Source organism: Odocoileus virginianus, chromosome 32 (assembly GCF_023699985.2).
Source record: "Odocoileus virginianus isolate 20LAN1187 ecotype Illinois chromosome 32, Ovbor_1.2, whole genome shotgun sequence".
Taxonomy (NCBI): domain Eukaryota; kingdom Metazoa; phylum Chordata; class Mammalia; order Artiodactyla; family Cervidae; genus Odocoileus; species Odocoileus virginianus.
In genome coordinates, this window is record NC_069705.1 from 15,851,960 (window position 1) to 15,872,520 (window position 20,561).

The 20,561-nt window shown below is 39.0% G+C and overlaps 1 protein-coding gene across 12 annotated transcripts in view; it reads right to left on the minus strand.

Moving 5' to 3' along the window:
• Positions 1-20,561, minus strand: part of NRG1 (neuregulin 1) — a 228,912-nt gene that overhangs the window by 9,953 nt on the left and 198,398 nt on the right. For 4 of the 12 annotated variants that reach the window (XM_070459920.1, XM_070459917.1, XM_070459914.1 and 1 more), the window contains 4 exons: positions 14,065-14,123; positions 7,500-7,523; positions 2,479-2,581; positions 839-965 (listed from right to left, as the gene is read on the minus strand). In XM_070459920.1, the coding sequence (XP_070316021.1) occupies positions 839-965; positions 2,479-2,581; positions 7,500-7,523; positions 14,065-14,123 (313 nt within the window). Of the gene's footprint in view, positions 1-838; positions 966-2,478; positions 2,582-7,499; positions 7,524-14,064; positions 14,124-14,686; positions 14,755-20,561 lie in introns of all 12 variants that reach the window. The other 8 variants (XM_070459921.1, XM_070459919.1, XM_070459916.1 and 5 more) reach the window with 2 other exon arrangements.

Genomic DNA, 20,561 nt, shown 5'->3' on the forward strand with positions numbered 1-20,561 from the left:
CCGGTTGTGTTAGTTGGGTATGTAGGCTAACTTTGTTGGACTTACGAATAAGAACTTGTTCACGTGGAACTTGTTCGTATGTAAAGGACTTACTACATCTGTAAAAAAATAGGGGGAGCTTTGGAAGATGCAATCTAAAGACTCTCCAATCTAATATTTAATGAATTCATTATATTTAAAAGTTAAATGATTGGTAAATTTAAAAAATACATCTTTGAATGGTGAAGCATATATTTCCTCTGAAGGGTTTGGCATCTTGTAGAAAGAGTCAAGGAATCAGAAAGTATTAAATTCTTCTGTCGTGGCTACTGAGAAGCAAGTCTGGTAATGCCCTTAACATTTTCCATGGCCTAATATCTCCCTTCTCAGAATCAGTAAATCATCAGGCCTGAAAATGCCTCTAATTAAAAAAAAAAAAGGACTCAAGAGCCTTTAGCTCAGGTATCAGTGCTAATCAGTTATAGACTCAAGCAGCCTTCATTTCCCAAGTATATAAAAAAAAATTTCCTTCTGATTCTTGTATCATGAGTTTTATTATTTTTCTTTGTGTTTTTCCTCTGCTCTTTCTTCCAGTTATGGCTTCCTTACAGAACAAACCCAACATTATTATTCTGACCCGTTAATGAACACTTTATAAGAGGAAATGTGCTGGTTTTACAGTCACCAAATCCACTTTAAAAAATGTTCCCATCATTTTCTCTTGGCGAAACCTTGGATTCCTGGAAGCCCTGGTGATTAATGGCAGCAGCTAAGAGCCTAAGAGCTTTAGAAAATAAACTTCAAGGTGCCTGAACAGAGGAGAGATGCTGAACTTTTCCACTGGGCAGAGTCAACATACATTCACCAGCTGCACGTTCTCGGGGGGTGGGTTGGGGTGGTGGGGCCCGTTGGCTATGTTCACCATGTTGTTCCTTTCAGACCGAAGGCTCTGCCGAAGCCGGTCATGAAGCTTTTTCCGTTGTTTCCTGGAGAGGAAAAAATGGGGCACTGATTTATTTTTTCTAATTATTTACATTTTTCAATACAGTCAGTTCTTTCTTCTACCAACACAACACTCAAGGCAGTGGATTGGTGGGGAGAAAGAGAGCGAGAGGGCACGCCACCCCATCTCAGAAGTGGAATCATCTGTTCTTAGCAAATAGATTGAAGAAGCCGGGAGGGATTCTTACAGAAATTGAACTGGACTGCTGAGAGATAAGGAAAAAAACAGAGAAGACGAGATAAGCCAAGTTGAGATTTGGCTAAAACTCAGACTTTCAGAATCACTCCGTCTTTGCCTAAGTCTTACAGATGGTCATGTGTCTTAGGTTACAATTCATGCTGTGCAATTGATAAGGCTGATTTCATTTATAGTTTTGCCTGTCTGTGTGTCTTTCAAGAAAATGGAGTTACTTTTGAATCTGTGCATCATAGTGTGTGTATGTGAGTGAAAATGTGTACATCTTTTGCCAGAAGATTTTGACACAATTATAACATGATCCTATTCTAGTACATTTTTGTATAACTAGGTAATGAATATTCAAATATTGAGACTGAATCTAGTAAGACTCGTAAGATAGATTCTGTGAAGGTTTATTTTTCTCTATTGCTTGCTCAATTCTGGCAACATTCTACATCCCAGGACATTAAGGAAATGCCATCCATGTCCTTGTTTCTATGGCATAAATGCAGATTGTCTGTGTTCCTCCATTCAGATCATAATAATATTCTCATGACTAGTTTTGGCATGAGAGTTTATGTGATGAAACGACAAAATAAAATAAAACTGTGAATAGCATTATTTAAAACTTGAGCAGAAGTCCTACATACGATACAAAAGTGAAAGGAATTCATATCATATGATAATCGTATTTGTTAACAAGGACCCAGCTTTAACAACCAACAAAGTGAACACAAATCTATTTTCATGTTTTCTCTTTTATTCTTTCAAAGCACGTTTTGCTTGTTCTCCTCCTGTGAGAGTCCTTTTGTGTATCTCACACTGTGGGAGAATTTGAACTGGTAACCTAGTTAGATGGAATTGAAAATTCCACCATGGTTTTTAAAAATGCCTGCCTTTCAAATGCCACCAACGCCTCCATTGTCCCCTACGTCTGAGTGCAGATTGGATGTGTCCTCGGAGTTGAGATGACACGCTCACCTGTGGGACCCACCACACTCCTTTCAGGAGAGACCCACATCCACAGACACCTGCGTGGGTCCGTATGCAACCTTGTCCCTCCAGCCCTTTTCTTGGGTCACGGAACTGTGGTCAAGGAACAAAAGTCTTCTGAGCACTTTCGCACAAACAGGCAAAGCTTTCTAATGCCTGGGGTTAGGAAGGTCCTCGAAAGGGGTTATACAGGACCAAAAACAAGGAGGAAATGCCCCTGCCCCTCTAATCTTCCAAGACGAGGCGATGGAGCCCGGTTTCTGGCGAGCCCTGGCCACCCAGGCTGCCCATGCGCTCGGGGGAGAGGAGGCCGGGGAGATGCTCACTTGGTCTTGCAGTAGGCCACCACACACATGATGCCGACCACGAGCAGCGCGATGCAAATGCCGGTGATGGTGAGCACTCTCTTCTGGTAGAGCTCCTCCGCTTCTGGAAAGGGATGAGAACACGTCAGCCAAGCTGGGTCCCTGATCCTCGCCCGGACTTACAACTGAAGAGTTGGCATGCTGCATTGTCCATGTTCACAAGAAAATACACACGGGACAATTCATTCCTTCGGCAGATAAGACTTAAGGTGCAGCACGCTCTGTGCCACATTTTGAGCATAAAGCTGCAGAGCCCATTGGAGGGCCATTTATAATAAAAAATTTAGGATCTATTCAATGACTAATGTTAAGCCATAGATGCGTACTAAACTGACAAACCATAAACATTAACGGTAAAATAATGATTTTGGTTAAAACTGTAGATTTTATTGTAAAAAAAGAAAATCTCTTGCAAAGACAACAGGAATTGATGCCAATGAAAGGAGCTGGCATTGGCACTACTGGGACCCTCCCCTCCCTCCTTCTTCCCAGTCTCCTGTCCCCTGTCCCCTCCTGTCGCCATCCCAAGCCTTTTTTGATTTCCCAGCTAGTTCCTATTCCCGTGGTCTTTACAAAGAATCACTTTTAACTTAAAACAAAAAACAAAGAAAGAAAACTCAAAGATACTTGCAAACATGAGCTTGACTTGTAGTTAGAAACAAAACCGAGGCAGGATTCCCATGATTTAATAGGAAAATGGGGACAGAAGCAACAGGACATGGAGTAGCTGGGCGCTGTATCAGAGAAACTCCAGTAAGATGGGTGGGAAGGTCCTGGGCCATGAGGAAGATTTGTCCTTTGAGGAACAATTATTATAACATCACCAGTTGTACTTAGAGATCTAGTTTATGACACTACAAAAGCACTGGCACAAATGATATAAGATTTGGAATAGATTGTACCTTCCTGCGTTGGACAAGTTGGGAAATGAGCTAATGTCGGTTGCACTAGGGAGGTGGGATGTTTGGCTATTTCAGATGAAGGTACTACTATACTCCCACTGCAACCAGTTTCTGATTCATGGAAGGTTTTCTATTTGCAAATCGGCTTTGGAGGGGGATAAATTGCTTACAGGATGGTAGTCAGGTTCTTAATAAGATTGGCTGATTTAATGGTGAACCTGATCCTCTTAGGAAAGAAGCTTCCAACCAGTCTAGTTACACTCACTGGGAAATATTCACAAGTTCAATGAGAAAGAGAAATTAACCAATGCATAATAAGCAGCATAAGTTGCATTTGCTATTCTGATTAACAAGCTGGTCAAGAACTGGGAAACAGTTTACCAATGAAGGTCTCTTATCGAGGTATCAACATGGGGCCTTATGGAACAATTTCAATTTACATTCTCTGTCTCAGCAGCCACATTTTTTTTTTCCCCCTCTATTGAGAGAGGGCAAGTTGCCGGAAGTCTTCTTGAAATGTAAAAAGGTGCAATGCCATTTCTATGATACAGCAGACTTTGTCATTAAACAAAAACATTTCCTACAAGCCAAGCCCATGGTAATCAAATTCCAGTTAACAGGTCAGGAACATTGTCAAATCAAATTAATAAGATCACTGATTATTAACAGGAGGAGGAGGAGGAGAAAATAGTCAGCGGGTAAAAAAAAGACCAGAATGCTGCAGAGATTATACGAAAACAAACAGAAAAGGTTGGAAGAGGAAAAGAAAGCAAACCGAGAAGACAGACAGACTGACAGAATGACGGAGAGAGGGAGGAAGCCAGGTAGGAGGGAAAAACGAGGTTAAAGAGTGAAGGAGCCATCTGAGGTTCCTGGCACAGCATGCCTGATACTAAGGGAGGAAAAAAAAAAATACATACAAGAAAACCAGAGGGGGGAAGTGCTGGGGTGGGAAGCAAGGTGGATATAGATTTGGAAGGGTTATCCCATACAGCATAACTCCTAACCTAGGCTGGCAGTCACGTGGCAGCCACAATTAGAAAGCAAAGCAGCTGGTGCATTGCGGGGGCGACAACGGACCAGGAGACACAGAGCCCTGCCACGTAGTTCTGCGCCGCGTGAGTCAAGTGAGGACGTGGCATGTGGATGCTTGTATGCTAATTGCGAGTGTCTGCTGCCTCCCTTCCCCTAGAGCCGCAGGACAGGGAATTCAATTTCATAAGGTGTTAATCTGTGAGCTGATACTGTTGGAATGGGCACCTGGATCAAATGGTCCTTCTCTGGGGAAAGCAGAACGCAGAGCAGGGATCTTTTGTTTGGGATGAATTGGTTAAGAAACAGGAGTGTAAAAGTATCACTGCTTAGAAAATGAAGATCCTACTGTACTTCTTTCACTTACTCTATTTTTCCTTCTTTTCAAATGGCAAGCACTGGTAGTGCTTCCATCTTCCAATTCTATCTTTAGAAAAACCTGGGAAACTGGTTCCCCAAATTGCAAAAAGAGGACCTATCCAAGGGCTAAAAGTGGGGAAGGCATCTTGCCGTCTTCTGCAAGTTTCTCGGTGGTTGTTAACTCTAAAAGAATAGACTGACCAGGGTTCGTGAAGAAATGGCATATAATGACTGGCTCGTTCTCCCCTGGTTTTGTCAGCAGACGACACTTCCCAGGAAAATCAATCATGGAACTGGAAAGGCAGACCCGTCAAGGCCAAAGGGCAAAACAAAAGTGCTAAAATGAGCCCTCTAGAGCATAGATGTGGCTTACGACTCTATACTTACATCAGGATGGCTTGAATGCATTAAATGGTTTCCATTTAAGTTTCTATCTGATTTTCCAATGGTTCCCTAAATCAGGTGACTCTCACAAAATAAATATGTTCAAGGAGAAATACTTGGTGAACAATAATATAAAAAATGCTTAAAAAAAAACCAACTCTCCTTTTTCTTCGTTATTATTTCCCTGGGTTACAGGGTCAATTGGACAAGAGCAAATTAGAGACAGCATTGAAAAAAAGAATCCATCAGTCCTGTTGGTGGATCTGCCTTAATGAGTTGAAACACTTTTAAGTCTTTATGGTTTGGCTGGATGCATTAAATGAATCAGATCAAGCACATTTTTCAGACTGATTTGGCCAGGCCAAGAGACACTAGCCTTGGCCATTCCAATTTTAATTGGCCTGTAAGGTCTGATTTTCCTTAAGGATACAATGTTCTGGCTGGCTGGAATCTCTGGAAGCTTTTCCTGTTAAGAGGTATGTGGATATCAGCTCAGGGTGCCTTTATTAAACCCTTCAGATCTTACTGAGGGAGATCATGTATCTGCAAAAGCCATCATCATATGTCATTGTTTGGGAAAAGAAATATTAAATTTAATAATTAGACCCTAAAGTGATAATGCTGGAAGGATGCTGTTAGGGAGAACAGGGGAGGTGATGGTGGAGTGTTTTTTCTTCCTTTCAGGTAAGACCAATATGCCTTTTGAGAAGTGGGATAAATTTTATCCCGAGGGAAGTAACCTGACTAGATAACTCCCCTGGTATAGACCACCTGCCACTCGTGGGATGTTGGTGGGACTTCTTGTACTCCTTACTCTCGAGAGATGTTCTCTGATGTGCAAAGGACCACGTACATGAATGTGGGGCTTTCCCCATCGCATGAATAGTTTTCTCTTGGAATTTTTTTCTGGGGGGAGGGGAATGTGCAAGTAATTGAGTTTCTATCCCTGGAAACTGACAGCTTGCAACAGCCTTATTTCCCACAGATTATGGAAAGTACAGTAGGTGTAGACTGTAATGTTATCATTGAAAAGAAAGCAACAGCTTTAAGATGCTCTTGTTGCATGATGTCACTGACACTAGCTGGATGGGGGCCAGATAGTCCTTTATTCAGGACATTGCTTTATTGATTGATATGCACTTCCAGGGCCGTAGCATTCAGGAAGCCTGGGGACCTACACTGCGGAGCCTCCAGGAGGACAAAACGGCTTCCCCTTCCTGCCAAGACTGGCTTTTCTCCCAACTATCTAGGATGTTGTCTAGTCACTAAGTCGTATCCAACTCTTTGCAAGCCCACGGACTGTAGCCCGCCAGGCTCCTCTGTCCATGGGATTTCCCAGGCAAGAATACTGGAGTGGGTGGCCATTTCCTTCTCCAGGGGATCTTGCCAACCCAGGGATCGAACTTGAGTTTCCTGCATTGGCAGGCGGATTCTTTACTGCTGAGCCACTGGGGAACAGTATGAAAATTTGTATTTGATTACGTGGGATATGGTGACTCAAATTTAATTCTATTAGTGTTAGAATTTCCATCTAAAATAGCATAGGGTATTTTGTTCTGTTTTTTATTTTCTCGCTCATAAGATAATGAAGCTGACTAGTGCAGTGGTTATATATCTCCAGAAAACTGGAGTAATCCATGTCTGAAAGTGAAAAGTGAAAGTTGCTAAGTCATATACAGTCCACGGAATTCTCCAGGCCAGATACTGAAGTGGGTAGCCTTTCCCTCCTCCAGGGGATCTTCCCAACACAGGAATTGAACCAGGGTCTCTCGCATTGCAGGCAGATTCTTTACCACCTGGGCTATCAGGGAATGCATGCAACATGTTGCAGTGTAAGAGCTTTCTATGTTACAATATGCATAGATGATTTTTATATTGTATATAAAGCTCCCATGAGCTGAAAATGGCTAACTTGGTGTATGTGAAGCTTCTTTTGTTCTCAGGCTTGGTTCCTCCTAAAGCCTTATGAATCACTCCAACTTACCCAACTCTGCAATAACAGCATGGTCAGATCCGATCAGTGGGTCAAGGAACATGGGATGTATGTGAATTGTATTAAGTAAGGTGATTTTCAACTCTAAGTGAAAGTTTTGAGTCTAAAAGCTGCTGCCCTCTGTACCTCGTCGGTAAACTAACCATAGATTGAAAGCAAAGAAATCATTGTTATGGCTGTATGATCCCTTCTAAAGAGAAAGGAAATTAGTTAGGAACTGAAAGGTAAGAGGAGACAGGGGGGAAATATAAAGGTTTCAGCTCAGAGGCTCTAAATTCTGCAGGCTAAAAGGAATGATGATTGGTCCATACCCATAAATTCAATCCCAAGATGCTCTGCCAATGCAGAAAGTTGACAAAAAAAAAAGAAAGAAAGGGAAAAAGTTTCAGAAAAGAGCAATACACTGCACTCCAAAACACATTACACACGACTATTACGGCTCTGTGCGTGCACATCGAACAGACAAACGGTGGATGGTTAAGGAAGCAGTGCTCAGGTACGCCCCAACGAGTCCACGGAGGGAACTTCTCTTTTAAGAGGTGTGCAAATAGCAGCACACTGTGTCTTTATTAACCCTTAAAAGACCTCACTGAGGGAGAAGAGGCATGACTGACTCCTCCTCTATGCTATTCGTTATCTGGGAATCGAAAGACCGGATTTGTCATCAGAGATGACATTTGGGATTATTTTACCCTCTGCTTTCAAAAGGCAGGCGTGAGGTTCCAGGGAGGTGAAATCACGTTACCCAAAGGCACAGAGTGGCAGAGCAGGGAGGTGAAGCCAAGAGGAGCGATTTGGTTGGAAATTTTTGTCACATTAGATTGGTATTTTTCATTCTTTGGGGCGAGCTATGATCTAATATTTCCTGTCGTTTTATTTACTTATTTTAAAACTATTCCTTTCCCCCCAAAATCTTCCACTCTCTCCATCATTTGTATGACATGGAGAACACTTCTGCTCAAAAAAGCCAGCCAGGGCACTGGGGCAACTGGGAACCTGCTTCCAGTTTTCTGTATCATCTCTGTGTGGCATAGGATAGCAGTGAATGCCTCACTTTTTCAAATGGTTTAAAAAAAAAAAAAAGGAGGCCGGAGGAGGATGCAATTCCTGGGTTCTTTGGTTAATTTGAATTTACTAGTTCCTCAGATCACAAAGAGGCAATTAGATGGGCACTTCCCAGCGCTGAGCCCCGATGCCCAGATGATAGCCGATGCCACAGGTACCCAGGGGGCCTGCAGGGCTGCCCAGGGGAGGGGGCTGGAAGCTGTGCGCCCCCAGACCACAGTCCTAGCACATCTGACTGAGGACACATCAGAATTGCAGGTCCAGCAGGACCTGCACAGGCTCAAGTGGTGAAGTGGGGAAAACTGGGCAAATCAAAAAAACCAAAAACAACAAAAACAAAAAATATCCCACCAGGAAATGATGCTTTCCGTTCTTGAAATAAAGAACTCTTAACCAAATGTCACCATCTGGGGCCCTTCAGGGCTTCCTTATTTGTGCCTGGGGGGTGGAGAGGCAGGTGGGAAGGCGGGGCAGGATGAAAACAGAGGGGTTCCGTGCTCTGTGTTTCTTTTCCTTGGTCACTGACTCGAGAGATACCAGCACAGTCCCCGAATCTGACACGGCATCCCTTCAGTTTGAAAGCACATGCTGGAAGGGTATTTCTCTTCCAAAACAGTGTGGACATGAACAGATCTCCTCATACAGAGATCGTGTTTGGAGCCATCCTGGTTTCAGGTCCTTTCTCTGCCATTTACCTGTTCAGTGACTTTGGACAAGTTCATTTCTCACTGACAAAATGCTTATGGTATTGACACATGCCTCACAGGGTGACCCTGTGGAATAAAGGAGACATGAAGTGTGTCGGCCAGCAGCAGAGGGCTTTAACAGCTTGGCGGACAGATGTATTTGGAGATTTACTTTGGGCCACTGATCGCAGGCATGCAGGCTTAGTTTTGATTAATTTCAGGGTCCCCAAAACTCTGACAGCCTCTGTGATATATCAAGAATTTAGACTAAAAAACAAAACTTGCCACCTCTTAAGAAAATGAAGTTTCCCAGATTTTATATATATATATATGAATAATATGTATGTATAAATACATATCAAATAGTACACTGACTAACAATGATAAAGAGGCACTTTATGTAATAGAACTTTCTTTGCCTTAAGTCCAGGGTACTCAGGCAAATCACGTACATTTTTCATAAATTTAAAGAAAGAGAATGTAGAGTGACTTTCGTTGCACCGTGTTCACAGCAAAATTAACATTTTTTTCCAATCTGAATTTCTCTTGCCTCTGTGCAACACTGAATTGGACAAATTGACATTTTCTCCCAATTTGTTTCCTCCACATAAACTTCAGAACATCAAGGTACCACAATTCATTTTCTGAGGAAGTGATAATAAATTTCCTTACACGTTTCTATGAGAAACTAACTCAATTTTTCTCCCTAGAACCACCTCCATGTCTTGCCTTTTCCTCCTACGTCAGTAATAATTTAAGGGTTAAAATCAACAGATGACTACAGAAACTCTTTCCAGAGAAAAGAATCATGATTCCATGCCTACATGAACACTGCTAATTATCTATATTAGTTGCACAGAAAGCTTGGTTAAGTCTTCAATAAAATTAGTAGCATGCTCATGCATACATATTACTGCATTTACAGTTTTATAGGTAAGTTGGTGAGCCTAACTCTAATTTCATTTTCATGGGAAGTCATTCATATCAGGCAGCTCCAATTTCAAATAATTCAAAGGGAAATTGGTACTTAAAATTGTACTCTCTTCTGGCCATAAGCCCTAACAAGGAAACAAGCAGAGGAAGCATGCATCAGTCACCCAAGTCCTGTGGCAAACACTACTGTGATTTATTTGACTATTGGTGGCTACATTTCTTTCATTGTGAGTCAAGAAAAGCAGAATACACAAACACTTTTCATTTTCTGAAGAGGTTATTACTTTCTATCTGTTCTATTTAATCTAATGTTGGCTTAGGCTTATTACATATCATATGTTTCCTATTGAACATCTGCCTAGCCACTCCATTTTTCAAATTAAATTAATAATTCAAAAACAAGAAGGTTACTGTAAACAATTTAGCTTCCTTTTCTACATGTGATTTCCTGCTGTGCAGTAAGCAATATAAAAAATTAATTTAAATCTGAGTCTTTAGAAACTATTAAGTATTGATTCACTGATCTTTTGCTGTTGGATTTTATAATTGTTTGAAGAAAACTGATTAACCTGTAGGTTAATTTAAATTTTCAATTGCATTAGAGAAAAGAACAAGAAAACTTCTTGAAAAGTTGAAATTGTCCATACATGTAATTATAATTTCTGTTAACATCTGAAGACATTCTTGGGTTTTCTTAAGCAAGTAATCTCAAAGAGGTATGTGTCCTCTTGACTTTTGCCCCCCTGAGGTTTCTAGAGGAGTCCTTTCAATGTCATTGCTAAATAGGACCAATGTAGCCACTGACTTCTAATTTTCAACTTACCTTTACAATAGTAGATGCTTTTGTTTTTTCACATATACCAATCCATATTGCCACTGAACCCTTTGAAATGTAATAGGAAACTCCTTTCTTCCAAGTTTCCATATGCCATGAGCAAGTATGTTCATAAAAACACACACAGTGAAATCTCACTAATGCTTAGCTGGAGTTAATTCCATTATAGTTTGATGTGTCTTTATTCTACTTTCAGCAAGATACACGTTTGATAAAGAAACTAATAAATTCAGTGAATTTTAAAAACATTTGGAAAAATCAACACAAATAATTTAGGCACTAGTAACCTATGAATCAAAAATACTTTTAAGGCTATCTGAGTTAACTCATTCTGAGGATATGCCCATAAGTTCTAAAATTTTACTCTTTTAAATAGTCTATAATTTTGGCTATTCTAGAATTACTTCCTATTAGATGTTAGTTTATATATGACCTATTTGCTCCATACTGCTTGAAACTACTGAAGCTGTGTGTTTTTTCCTATAGTCTATAAATTGATTATTGATTGTTCGTATACACAATCACAGACACACACAAACCCACACACACACAACACACACACAATGATGAAAACAATCCTTTCAAGCAGGAACTGTGTGTCGCGAGGGGTGAAATCTAAAGCGTACTAACCTTGACAGTATTTTCCAAGAAAGTATTATAAATGTTTTATTTCAAGGCAAATGGCTTCCTTCAAGAAAGCCCTATAAAAGATACATGTGTTCCTTTCTATTATATTTTAAATCAGTTTTTATAAATCAATACATGTCCCGTAGGACACCCTGACCAGAAAAATTGTATTAAATCCTAATAATGTAAGTTATGTGTTTAGAAGCATTTAAAAAAGTGTATGTTCTTTTACAACGTGATTCATCAACTGAAAATGTGGTTTGGTAAGTTGAACAATGTTTCTCTCTGAAGCTGGGGAATATTTTTTCTTTTAAAATGTATGATATGCATTTCAAACTTTATGAACAAAAATAAGTAAACTTTAAACTTTACCAAGATGGCAACACTTTTTAGCTTTTGTGTGGCTTTCATTGTTAGTTGAACATCAAGTGCTTAGAGCAGCAAATATTTATTTCCCTGCCTTTGATGTGAAGGTTTGTGGAAGTAAAAACTGAGAATTTAAGACATGGAAGTTAGAAAATTAACTCTGGGCAAGACAATTTTGGAAAGCAGTTTCTGACTGGAAGCTCTTGCTTTTCCAGACACGAGGCAGGACTGATGCACAGTCATTACAGACTTTGTTTATAAATGTGTTTCCTATCTATCTTTGTTAAATCAGGTTAAATCTGAATGCTGTTTTCCTGGACATCTTCCAAAAGTGCCACTGAAAGCTTACTAAAGAATTTATTCAAGGAATCACATTCCTATTAAAATACATAATGGCTATTTTAAAATTATATCTTATGAAAGAGAATATGGTCTAAAAGAGAAATTGAGAACATTTTTTCAGGTTCTACTGTCAGATCTCACGGCATCATTATTTTGGAAAATGCCCTCATTTTTACATTGCATTCAGTGCACAATGATATTCCAAAAATTTAAGTACAATGTACATGTTCAGAATTTTCATTAAAATCTAAAATATAATTGCACTGAATTTATACAGTCACAGGGATTTGTAAATCCATGTCATTTGAATACAAACATTTCTAAAAGGAATGGCTGTATTAAGTAAAATTCTATTATTTACCTTCTGTTTTTATGCTCCATCTTATCTAGCTTTATAACAATAATCTATAGCTGTAGAGAGAACAATTCTGTCCAGTAAAGGCATTTTATTTAAAGGTTTTGAATAAAGAGGAGACTGTGTTTGAAAATTTGGCAATGCCAGTTTATCACTTTTTCACAACAGAAAATGGTCTGTAACGTGATTTTTGATATGCAGCTTTTGTAAATACATCAGAAGTACCACTCACTAAAAAAATGATCGAATAGTATGGGTCCAATCTCCTCATAATGCATATGAAATTTCTTTTTTGATAGAATTTATTCTTCCATGACTGTTAACATGAGAAACAGAATATTATTCTTTGTATGAATACAAATAAGGGTCAAATCTCATTCTTTTAGGGCCCCCAAATGACCAATTTCTATCACTGTTTCTTGTGTTACATGAATTTATACCACAATACACTATGTGAAATATTTTGGGGGTAAGCAATTGACAAGCCGAATCAGAGGCTGACAAATCCATTACAGTGCTTTTGTAAATAAAATCTAATAGCACATGTCCATGCCTATGAATTGCTTTTGTGCTCCATCGGCTGAGTTTTCTGTGGTTATGACAGTAATGGTATGGTCTGCCAATGCAAAAGCATTTACTATCTGATCTAAATTTACAGAAAAAAAAAATTGTCACCTTTGATCTAAATGGATAACTATATGGAATCTATTTTTAAAATAATGTTTTGAAAGTTCCAGAATTAAAAGCTAAAGTCCTTGTTCACAAAAGAAGGACAAATACATAGTTTAGTTATCCATGCAGTTATATACAATGTAAGCGGTCTTTTAGGAATGTTCAAAACTTCATGAAGCCACAGAAATCCATCAAAATTTCCCGGTTCTCATTTTAAAAGTATACATCTAGCAGTGAACTGTGATATTTCATAGTAACTAAAAAATATTTTTAAAAAACAACTTTTTTCCTAAAATTATTATTGAGAGTAGAATAACATAAATAAGTGATCTAACAATTCATCTAAAAATCATTTAGACCTGAATCCCTTGTTTCCTGAACAAAGTCAAATAGAAGCCAAGCTATCTCCTTTGCTGTGAAAAGTCTGCTTTTAATTTTCCTACTCAGAGCTTTTTTTTAAATGCAAACTGTTTGGTTAATGAAGAGAAACACCTGAACTCTTTTTATTCTGTTTATTTGTCGGAAAGAACACAGTCTGAACCGAAGCGAACTTACCATCATTTCAAGTGTGTGCTGGTTACAACTTAGCACACCTCCTTTTCAAGGGATGGGGTCATTTTTATAAAGAAGATGGACTGTCCCGTGGAATGATTTTTATTTTCTCAATAAACGTGAGACTTTTCAAGGCCTTTATTGTCATTGCGCTGGGTGAGAGAGACTACTACCATGTTGTATCACAGCAATTCAAGATCAGTTTCAGAAACACTGGCGCCTCACACACCTACGAGTAGCTCAGAGCCCACTAGTCACGAACAGAGGAAGTCATACAATTGCTCGTGTTAATGTTCACATGCGACAGGCAGAGGCAGTCAATGTTAGACCTGGGAAAACGCATCTAGCTCTAGGTGGGATCTGAGGGGAGATGCGGCAACAAGAAAGCAGGAACCACTGAACATGCTCCTAGTCAGGCAGAGACAGAAAGGAAGTGGACGTACTGTAGAAGCTGGCCATTACGTAGTTTTGGCAGCGATCACCAGTAAACTCATTTGGGCACCTGAGAGAGGAAACAAAAAAACAATGGTAGAAAAAAAAACAGAGAAAACAAGAGAAGAGGTGAATATATGCTAGAAAGAAGCTCCTTCAGTGTCATTTGACTGAACTTGGTGAGTTCACTCTCAGGAGCTGAGTCTTTGTCCTCGTCATGGCTTTCAGACTCTGGCGTCTCCCCCAAAGGGATACAAATTTGGATACACACGAAAGAAAGATCCCAGCATTTTAAGTGACCGTGTTCTCTCAAAGGGAGCCACTTAAAATGAAAGCTGGGTGTTTTCTTCAACTAGGTTTTCTGCTTGATAGCATCGGAAGGAAAGGTGTTTTGGTGGGCCCCCCTGCCCGCCATGATTGCATCATGGACCATCATGATGGGTTTTGTGAAATCGATGACCTTTGTGGTTTGAGACACAGCTAGACAAGATTGAATGGGTTTCTGCCCTGAGTGGGTTAAACCATGATTAGAACAAAAGGAATCAGTCTCAGCTGAGCTGTAAAGGCACCAAGCAGTAGCGATTGTTGCTGTAGTTTGGGGGAGAGAGCAAATTTCAGATTATTTTAACATACTTTCTTGGGTTTGGACTTTCATGGGCACATTCTCAGTACATCTCGCTCCAGTGAATCCAGGTTGGCACCTAGAGGGTAAAAATGTAATAAGCAATCGAACGCTAAAGACACTGAACTTTCAGACTGGCAATTTTCCTCCTACGGAGTATGGAGAGTCCTACAAATGACCTGGTGGCTGAACAACATAAAGGAAAGGAGAAGACAAAACATTTAGAAAACCATGTCCCATGAAAACTGTGGGGTATTGCTTGCTTCAGTCTTCGTAAAATCAGTTAACTGAAATTTAACTAGTGTGAGGCTGAAAGGTTGAAGGGGCTTGGCAAGGTATGGGCAGATAAGTCATTATCTCTAGGGCATTTCTGAATTTGTCAATGATCAACTGACGTTGAAACACTGGTATTGGTAAGAGCTTATATTGGTTCTATCCATCATCATTTACCATTTAAGTAATTCTGAGTTTTTTCTTTTGTAGACACAATTTTGTACTTCATTTCATGTTGTTGTTGTTAAGTCATGCCTGCCTCTGTGACCCCACGGGCTGTAGCCTGACAGGCTCCTCTGTCATTGGTATCTTTGAAATCATCAAATTACAAGTCAAGCACTTTCACACTCTAATGATTACTGACAAGAAAAATGACATCCTCCTTTTTTTTTTTTAAAAAGATAATACAAAGTAGGTCTTATTTTTAATGGTGTAAAAAAATCTATAAAGAGGCAGATTTTTAGTAGTACAAATTTCACTTCATGCAATTATCCCAAATCAAATACAAATACAGTTAAAAAATTTAGACAGTTATTCTTCTACTGAAGTACTTAATGAATGTCATTTTGCATTTAAGGTAAACTGTTTCAAAACTGTATAAAATTTACATTTTACTCACTCACACTTGCCTATCAAAATTCCAGAATCTTGGTAGAATATTGTTCTCACGGTCTTGGGATGGGACTGTGCCTAGAGATGGAAGTCCTTTACAACCGCTCTTTTTGTTGCTGTCATTCCAGTAACTATAGCATTTCAGAATGGATTCATTTTACCCCAAATATCATACTCAAAGAAAGAGGGTCATCAAAAAGTTCCAGGACACAAATATACTTCTTACAGGTGCCCCACACTGATAGCCATGATTATGATTAACAGTTCATCTAGACCATAAACATCATGCACAATTTCTTCTCCAGAATAAATAAAAATAAACACCACCTTTTTGGCATCAGAGAGATGTGAATAAAACTATTCATTTTTGCTAATATCAGGTTGATTTTTTTTTTTCCATTCCTCTTAAAGCCAAGTTCAATGCCAAAAAACATTTTCAAGTGATTTGGTACATCTGCTTCACCAATTTCATGAAGAATGTCTCATAAGAATAAATACTAGCAGTTCCATATTTTCAGCCCTATGAGGACTTGTGTAAATAAAGTATAATTATGATCATTAATCATAATATCAATAAGCTTAAAAACAAATATCTTGTTATTTACATAGTTTTTTGAATTCTTCAAAAAAAGTATAAATGAACCGGTTATTTTTGTATATAATACTTTTGCTGAAATGAGTAGAGGAAGAACTACTTAGAGAAATACAAAAATAAGAACTACAACCTGTGAGGTTGGGTCATTTCTTAAGAATATGTCATTCTATCTGCTTCAATTAAGAATGTCTTTCCATGTAATTTAAAAAAAATACATGGAACCTTGTTTTCCATGTAACTTATTTGATGTAAAAATTTGTGAAGTATATGAGATTTTATTTTTATATTTTTTTCTGAACCAGGACTATAAACCATATAGGCATAAATTATAATTAAGTAAGTAATTCCAGAACTAAGAATATATTCTATAATGACCATTTCATCTTACCTGTTTGCATTCTTCATAAAAATTTAAATTCTTAATTTTATCACATAATAATCCATTTGCTTCATACAAAGAACATAGTATAAGATGTGTGACTATGGCGTGTGTGTGAGTGTCTGTGTGTGAGAGAACTATCAGAGGTAAGAAATGCACTTATTTAAGAACCATGAAATTCACAAAGAGCTCAAGAATCATGAATCCCTTAAGATAAGAAACACATTTATTAGAAAATTGCCATTTATCCATCTTAGATGACATTTTTGAAATAAGAAGGCATGGGACAACTAGATGAAGGGGATCAAAAATCCTACCCAATCAATTTTCTAATTAGTACAAGATTCTAAAATGATGTTTCCTAGGAAACTAGTATTATAAGATGGTGGTTTATCTCTATCGTAAAATGATACAGAATATTTGGTGCAGTAACAGTAGACCTGCATAAGGTATACCAATCCTTTTTGGAATTACCTGCTATGTCTGAACCAGAGCTATCCTTTCACTAATGTTTATCTTCACTTGGATGTGTTTTCTTAGTGTAAATCCTTATTATTATTCACAGTGGGGTCCAAGGACCAGCAGAATCAGCATCTGCTGGAATCTTGTTAGTAGACACATAGAGTCTCAGGCCCCAGTCTAGAACTATGGAATAGAATCTGCATTTTAACAAGATCCCTAAGAGATCTGTAAGTACCTTAAATTTAGGATGTCAGGGATCCTGACTTCCAAAGATGGAGACTAAGGCCCTCTATCCTGGCATTGTAGAATCTTGCTGTTTGGATGTGAGAAGTCCATTTGGCTTAACTGGGCCACAGCTGTCTTCAGTGATAAAATGAAAAGATTTATCTAAGTGATTATCAAAGGTTTCTTTTACCACAAAGGTTCTGGGAGTCACTCTCCTACATGGAATCACTGTGCAAAAACCTGGCACCATCTCTTCTGAATGTATTACCAGTCAGGGAGGACTCAAGAACTTTAAAACAATTCTTCTGATAGAATTGATTTTTTTAAGACAATCATGGAGGCAAAACAAATGTCAAATACCTATTCCTAGGCCAGTCAAGGGTTCAGAGCTATAATCATTATGTAATTTTTGAAGACATCTGGAGTTGTTGCCCAATCAGATGGGAGGAAGTGGAAACAACTTCTGCATAAGCAAACTACAGACTGCTTTGATTGGGCAGAGGAAGCATATGCAAATGGAAATGCACCTGATCTATAAGGTGTGAGTCACTCAGTTGTGTCTGACTCTTTGTGAACCCATGGACTGTAATCCACTGGGCTCCTCTGTCCATGGGATTCTCCAGGCAAGAATACTGGAGTGGGTTGTCATTTGTTCCTTTAGGGGATCTTGCTGACCCAGGGATCGAACCCAGGTCTCCCACATGGTGGGCAGATTCTTTACCATCTGAACCACCAGGGAAGCCCATCTGATCTATAGGCTCTGATTAAAGTCTACAATATGACTCCTAAAAGAACAGGGAGACTGTATGGCTGCAGGCATGCTTTTCTGTTAGTGTTGTCCTTTAAGTAGCCAATGTGTCGCTCTTCTTTGGAGGTAGGAGCACAGTAGCTTTAATCTCACTGTGAACAATATGCTCTGGCCTGAGTCTGAGCACCTTCCAAGAATTCTATGTCTTAGAAGAATCTGTCTGAATAACAATTGAGCCCTTACTGCAGCTTCGAAACTATATATACCATTTGTTTACCTATCAGATTAGAAGATAGAGATATTTAAAAAAATTTTAGTATTTGCTCTTATACAAAGACAAACAAAGATAAGCAAAGGTAAGCAACCTTTGTTCTATATTTGTTCTTCAGGAGATGAAAATTCACAGACAGTTTCATCTGAACTGAAGCACTGTCTCTTCAAATTCAACATCAACTCCTTCCTGAGTGTCACCTCCCCACCAACTCATGTCCACACCCTGGGTGAGGGACTCCTTATTTGGCTCTCATTACATGATGCCTGAATCTCTTCCACTGCCCGGACCTGTTGGTCTTGTGATTACCTCTTTGTGAAGACGGTGAACATATTCTGATCATTTTATAGCTCTAACATTTTAGCCCAGTGCCTGGCTCTTGAAGGACTCTCATAAAATACTGGTTAAATTGAACGTGATTGAAGGTTAGAACTGGCCACCTCATGTGAAGAGTTGACTCACTGGAGAAGACCCTGATGCTGGGAGGGAGTCGGGGCAGGAGGAGAAAGGGATGACAGAGGATGAGATGGCTGGATGGCATCACTGACTCGATGGACATGAGTTTGAATAAACTCTGGGAGTTTGTGATGGATAGGGAGGTCTGGCGTGCTGCGATTCATGGGGTCGCAAAGAGTCGGACACGACTGAGTGACTGAACTGACTGACTGAAGGTTAGAACATAGTGTCCAGTAAAGAACTGTATCAAAGAGACCCATATAACCAATTGATTGGCCAAGTACAGGTCAATATTGAACTTTTGGCTTTCATTTCTATAGTTTGTGACCAACTCTCTCCTCTGTAGACTTCCAAATAATTTTTTTTCTATAGTACCTTCCCCACAAACTCCTTCGCCTATATAGAAACCTTTAACATTGAGTCTGGAATTTGGAAAAGACTCCATATAACTCTTTAACAGTAAGTCTGTTACCTCAAATTTAAATCCCATTACTGAAATACCATTTAACCCAGGATTCAATAAAGCAGTTATAGTCTAGTAACCAAGACTTCTGCACAGTAAAATAAAAACACTTCTTAATAATAACCTTAATATATGGCGATTATCCTGATATGCTTACTGTGCAATCGATTATTAATTCATGTCATTTTATGACTCAGTACTGTTTGGTATATTTTTTACATTCTAATTGAATAAATTATTTCCCCCTTGCTTTTTTTTGGTGGAGACACTAGATATCATTAAAGATATTTCCAGAACCCCAAGAAACTTCCGGTTATTTAGGATTTGCTAATTTTATAAGCCATTATAAATGGCTTAGTGGTTTTTGAAATTTATGGTCAATTTATAAACCATTCTTACATCCCTTCTCTTCCTGTCTTTACGTCTTGGTTTCATTAATTTTCATTAGGTTCTCCCTTGATCCGACAGGAGAAGGGAAACAGGTTTACATACGGTATTTCCCCTCTATTTACCCATCACTCCAGCAGGAGATATTTTAGAGAATCATCCAAAAAAGAAGAAGCCCTATTGCCTCTTCACTCTATCTCAATACTGGTTTGGGTATTTCCTTCATATAGTACAACATCTGAAGCAATTTCTTTGATGTCCATGTTTACAAATAGTAGGTAATGGAAAGGCCAACATATACATGTGAAGGGTTATCGGTGAGTTTAAATGTTAGGCATTAAGACTTTGGCTCCTACTCTGTAAACCAGACTTGGAAATGTACACACCACAGTGCTAGCTTGTTTTTATACAGTATCCTATTACAAGGGCTGACATTTTCTCCCCTTCACTCGGGATTCTGACCAGAACTCGCCCACTCACTGGCTGAGTATCTGTGTTGTACATTATTCTTTCCCAAATGGATTGTTACTATTAGTCTGCATTTTTCCAAGATGAACTGCATTCTGTTATCTCCTGTGAAGTGAAATTTCTTAAGGTTCGTATATGCTTTTCTAATTTTGTGTTTTAGTGTTCCTTATGGTATCGTCTGCAAAAGACATTTGTTTCCTCAAGGAAATGCCTTCTTCAACATCATTAAAGAAAATATTAAATATAATATGTTCCTTCAATAACGTTTCCTACAGATCCAACCTTAGACCTCCCCATCACTGTTCAGCTAGTATGGATCATCCCATTTCTTTTTTATTATGATCTGGGGACTAGTTCCCAATTTTTGAGATAACGGTATACACAGAGTAGCCACAGTGGACTCATGGATAAAAACTGAGGGGGGGGGGGGGAGAAAAACAGAGTCATCCTGGATCTGCACTGCTGTTTTTCAATGTCTAAGACATACAATCCCACTAATGAGGTGTCGGTGTTTATGAATCAACCTCTCCTCGTTTGAACCCTGGTG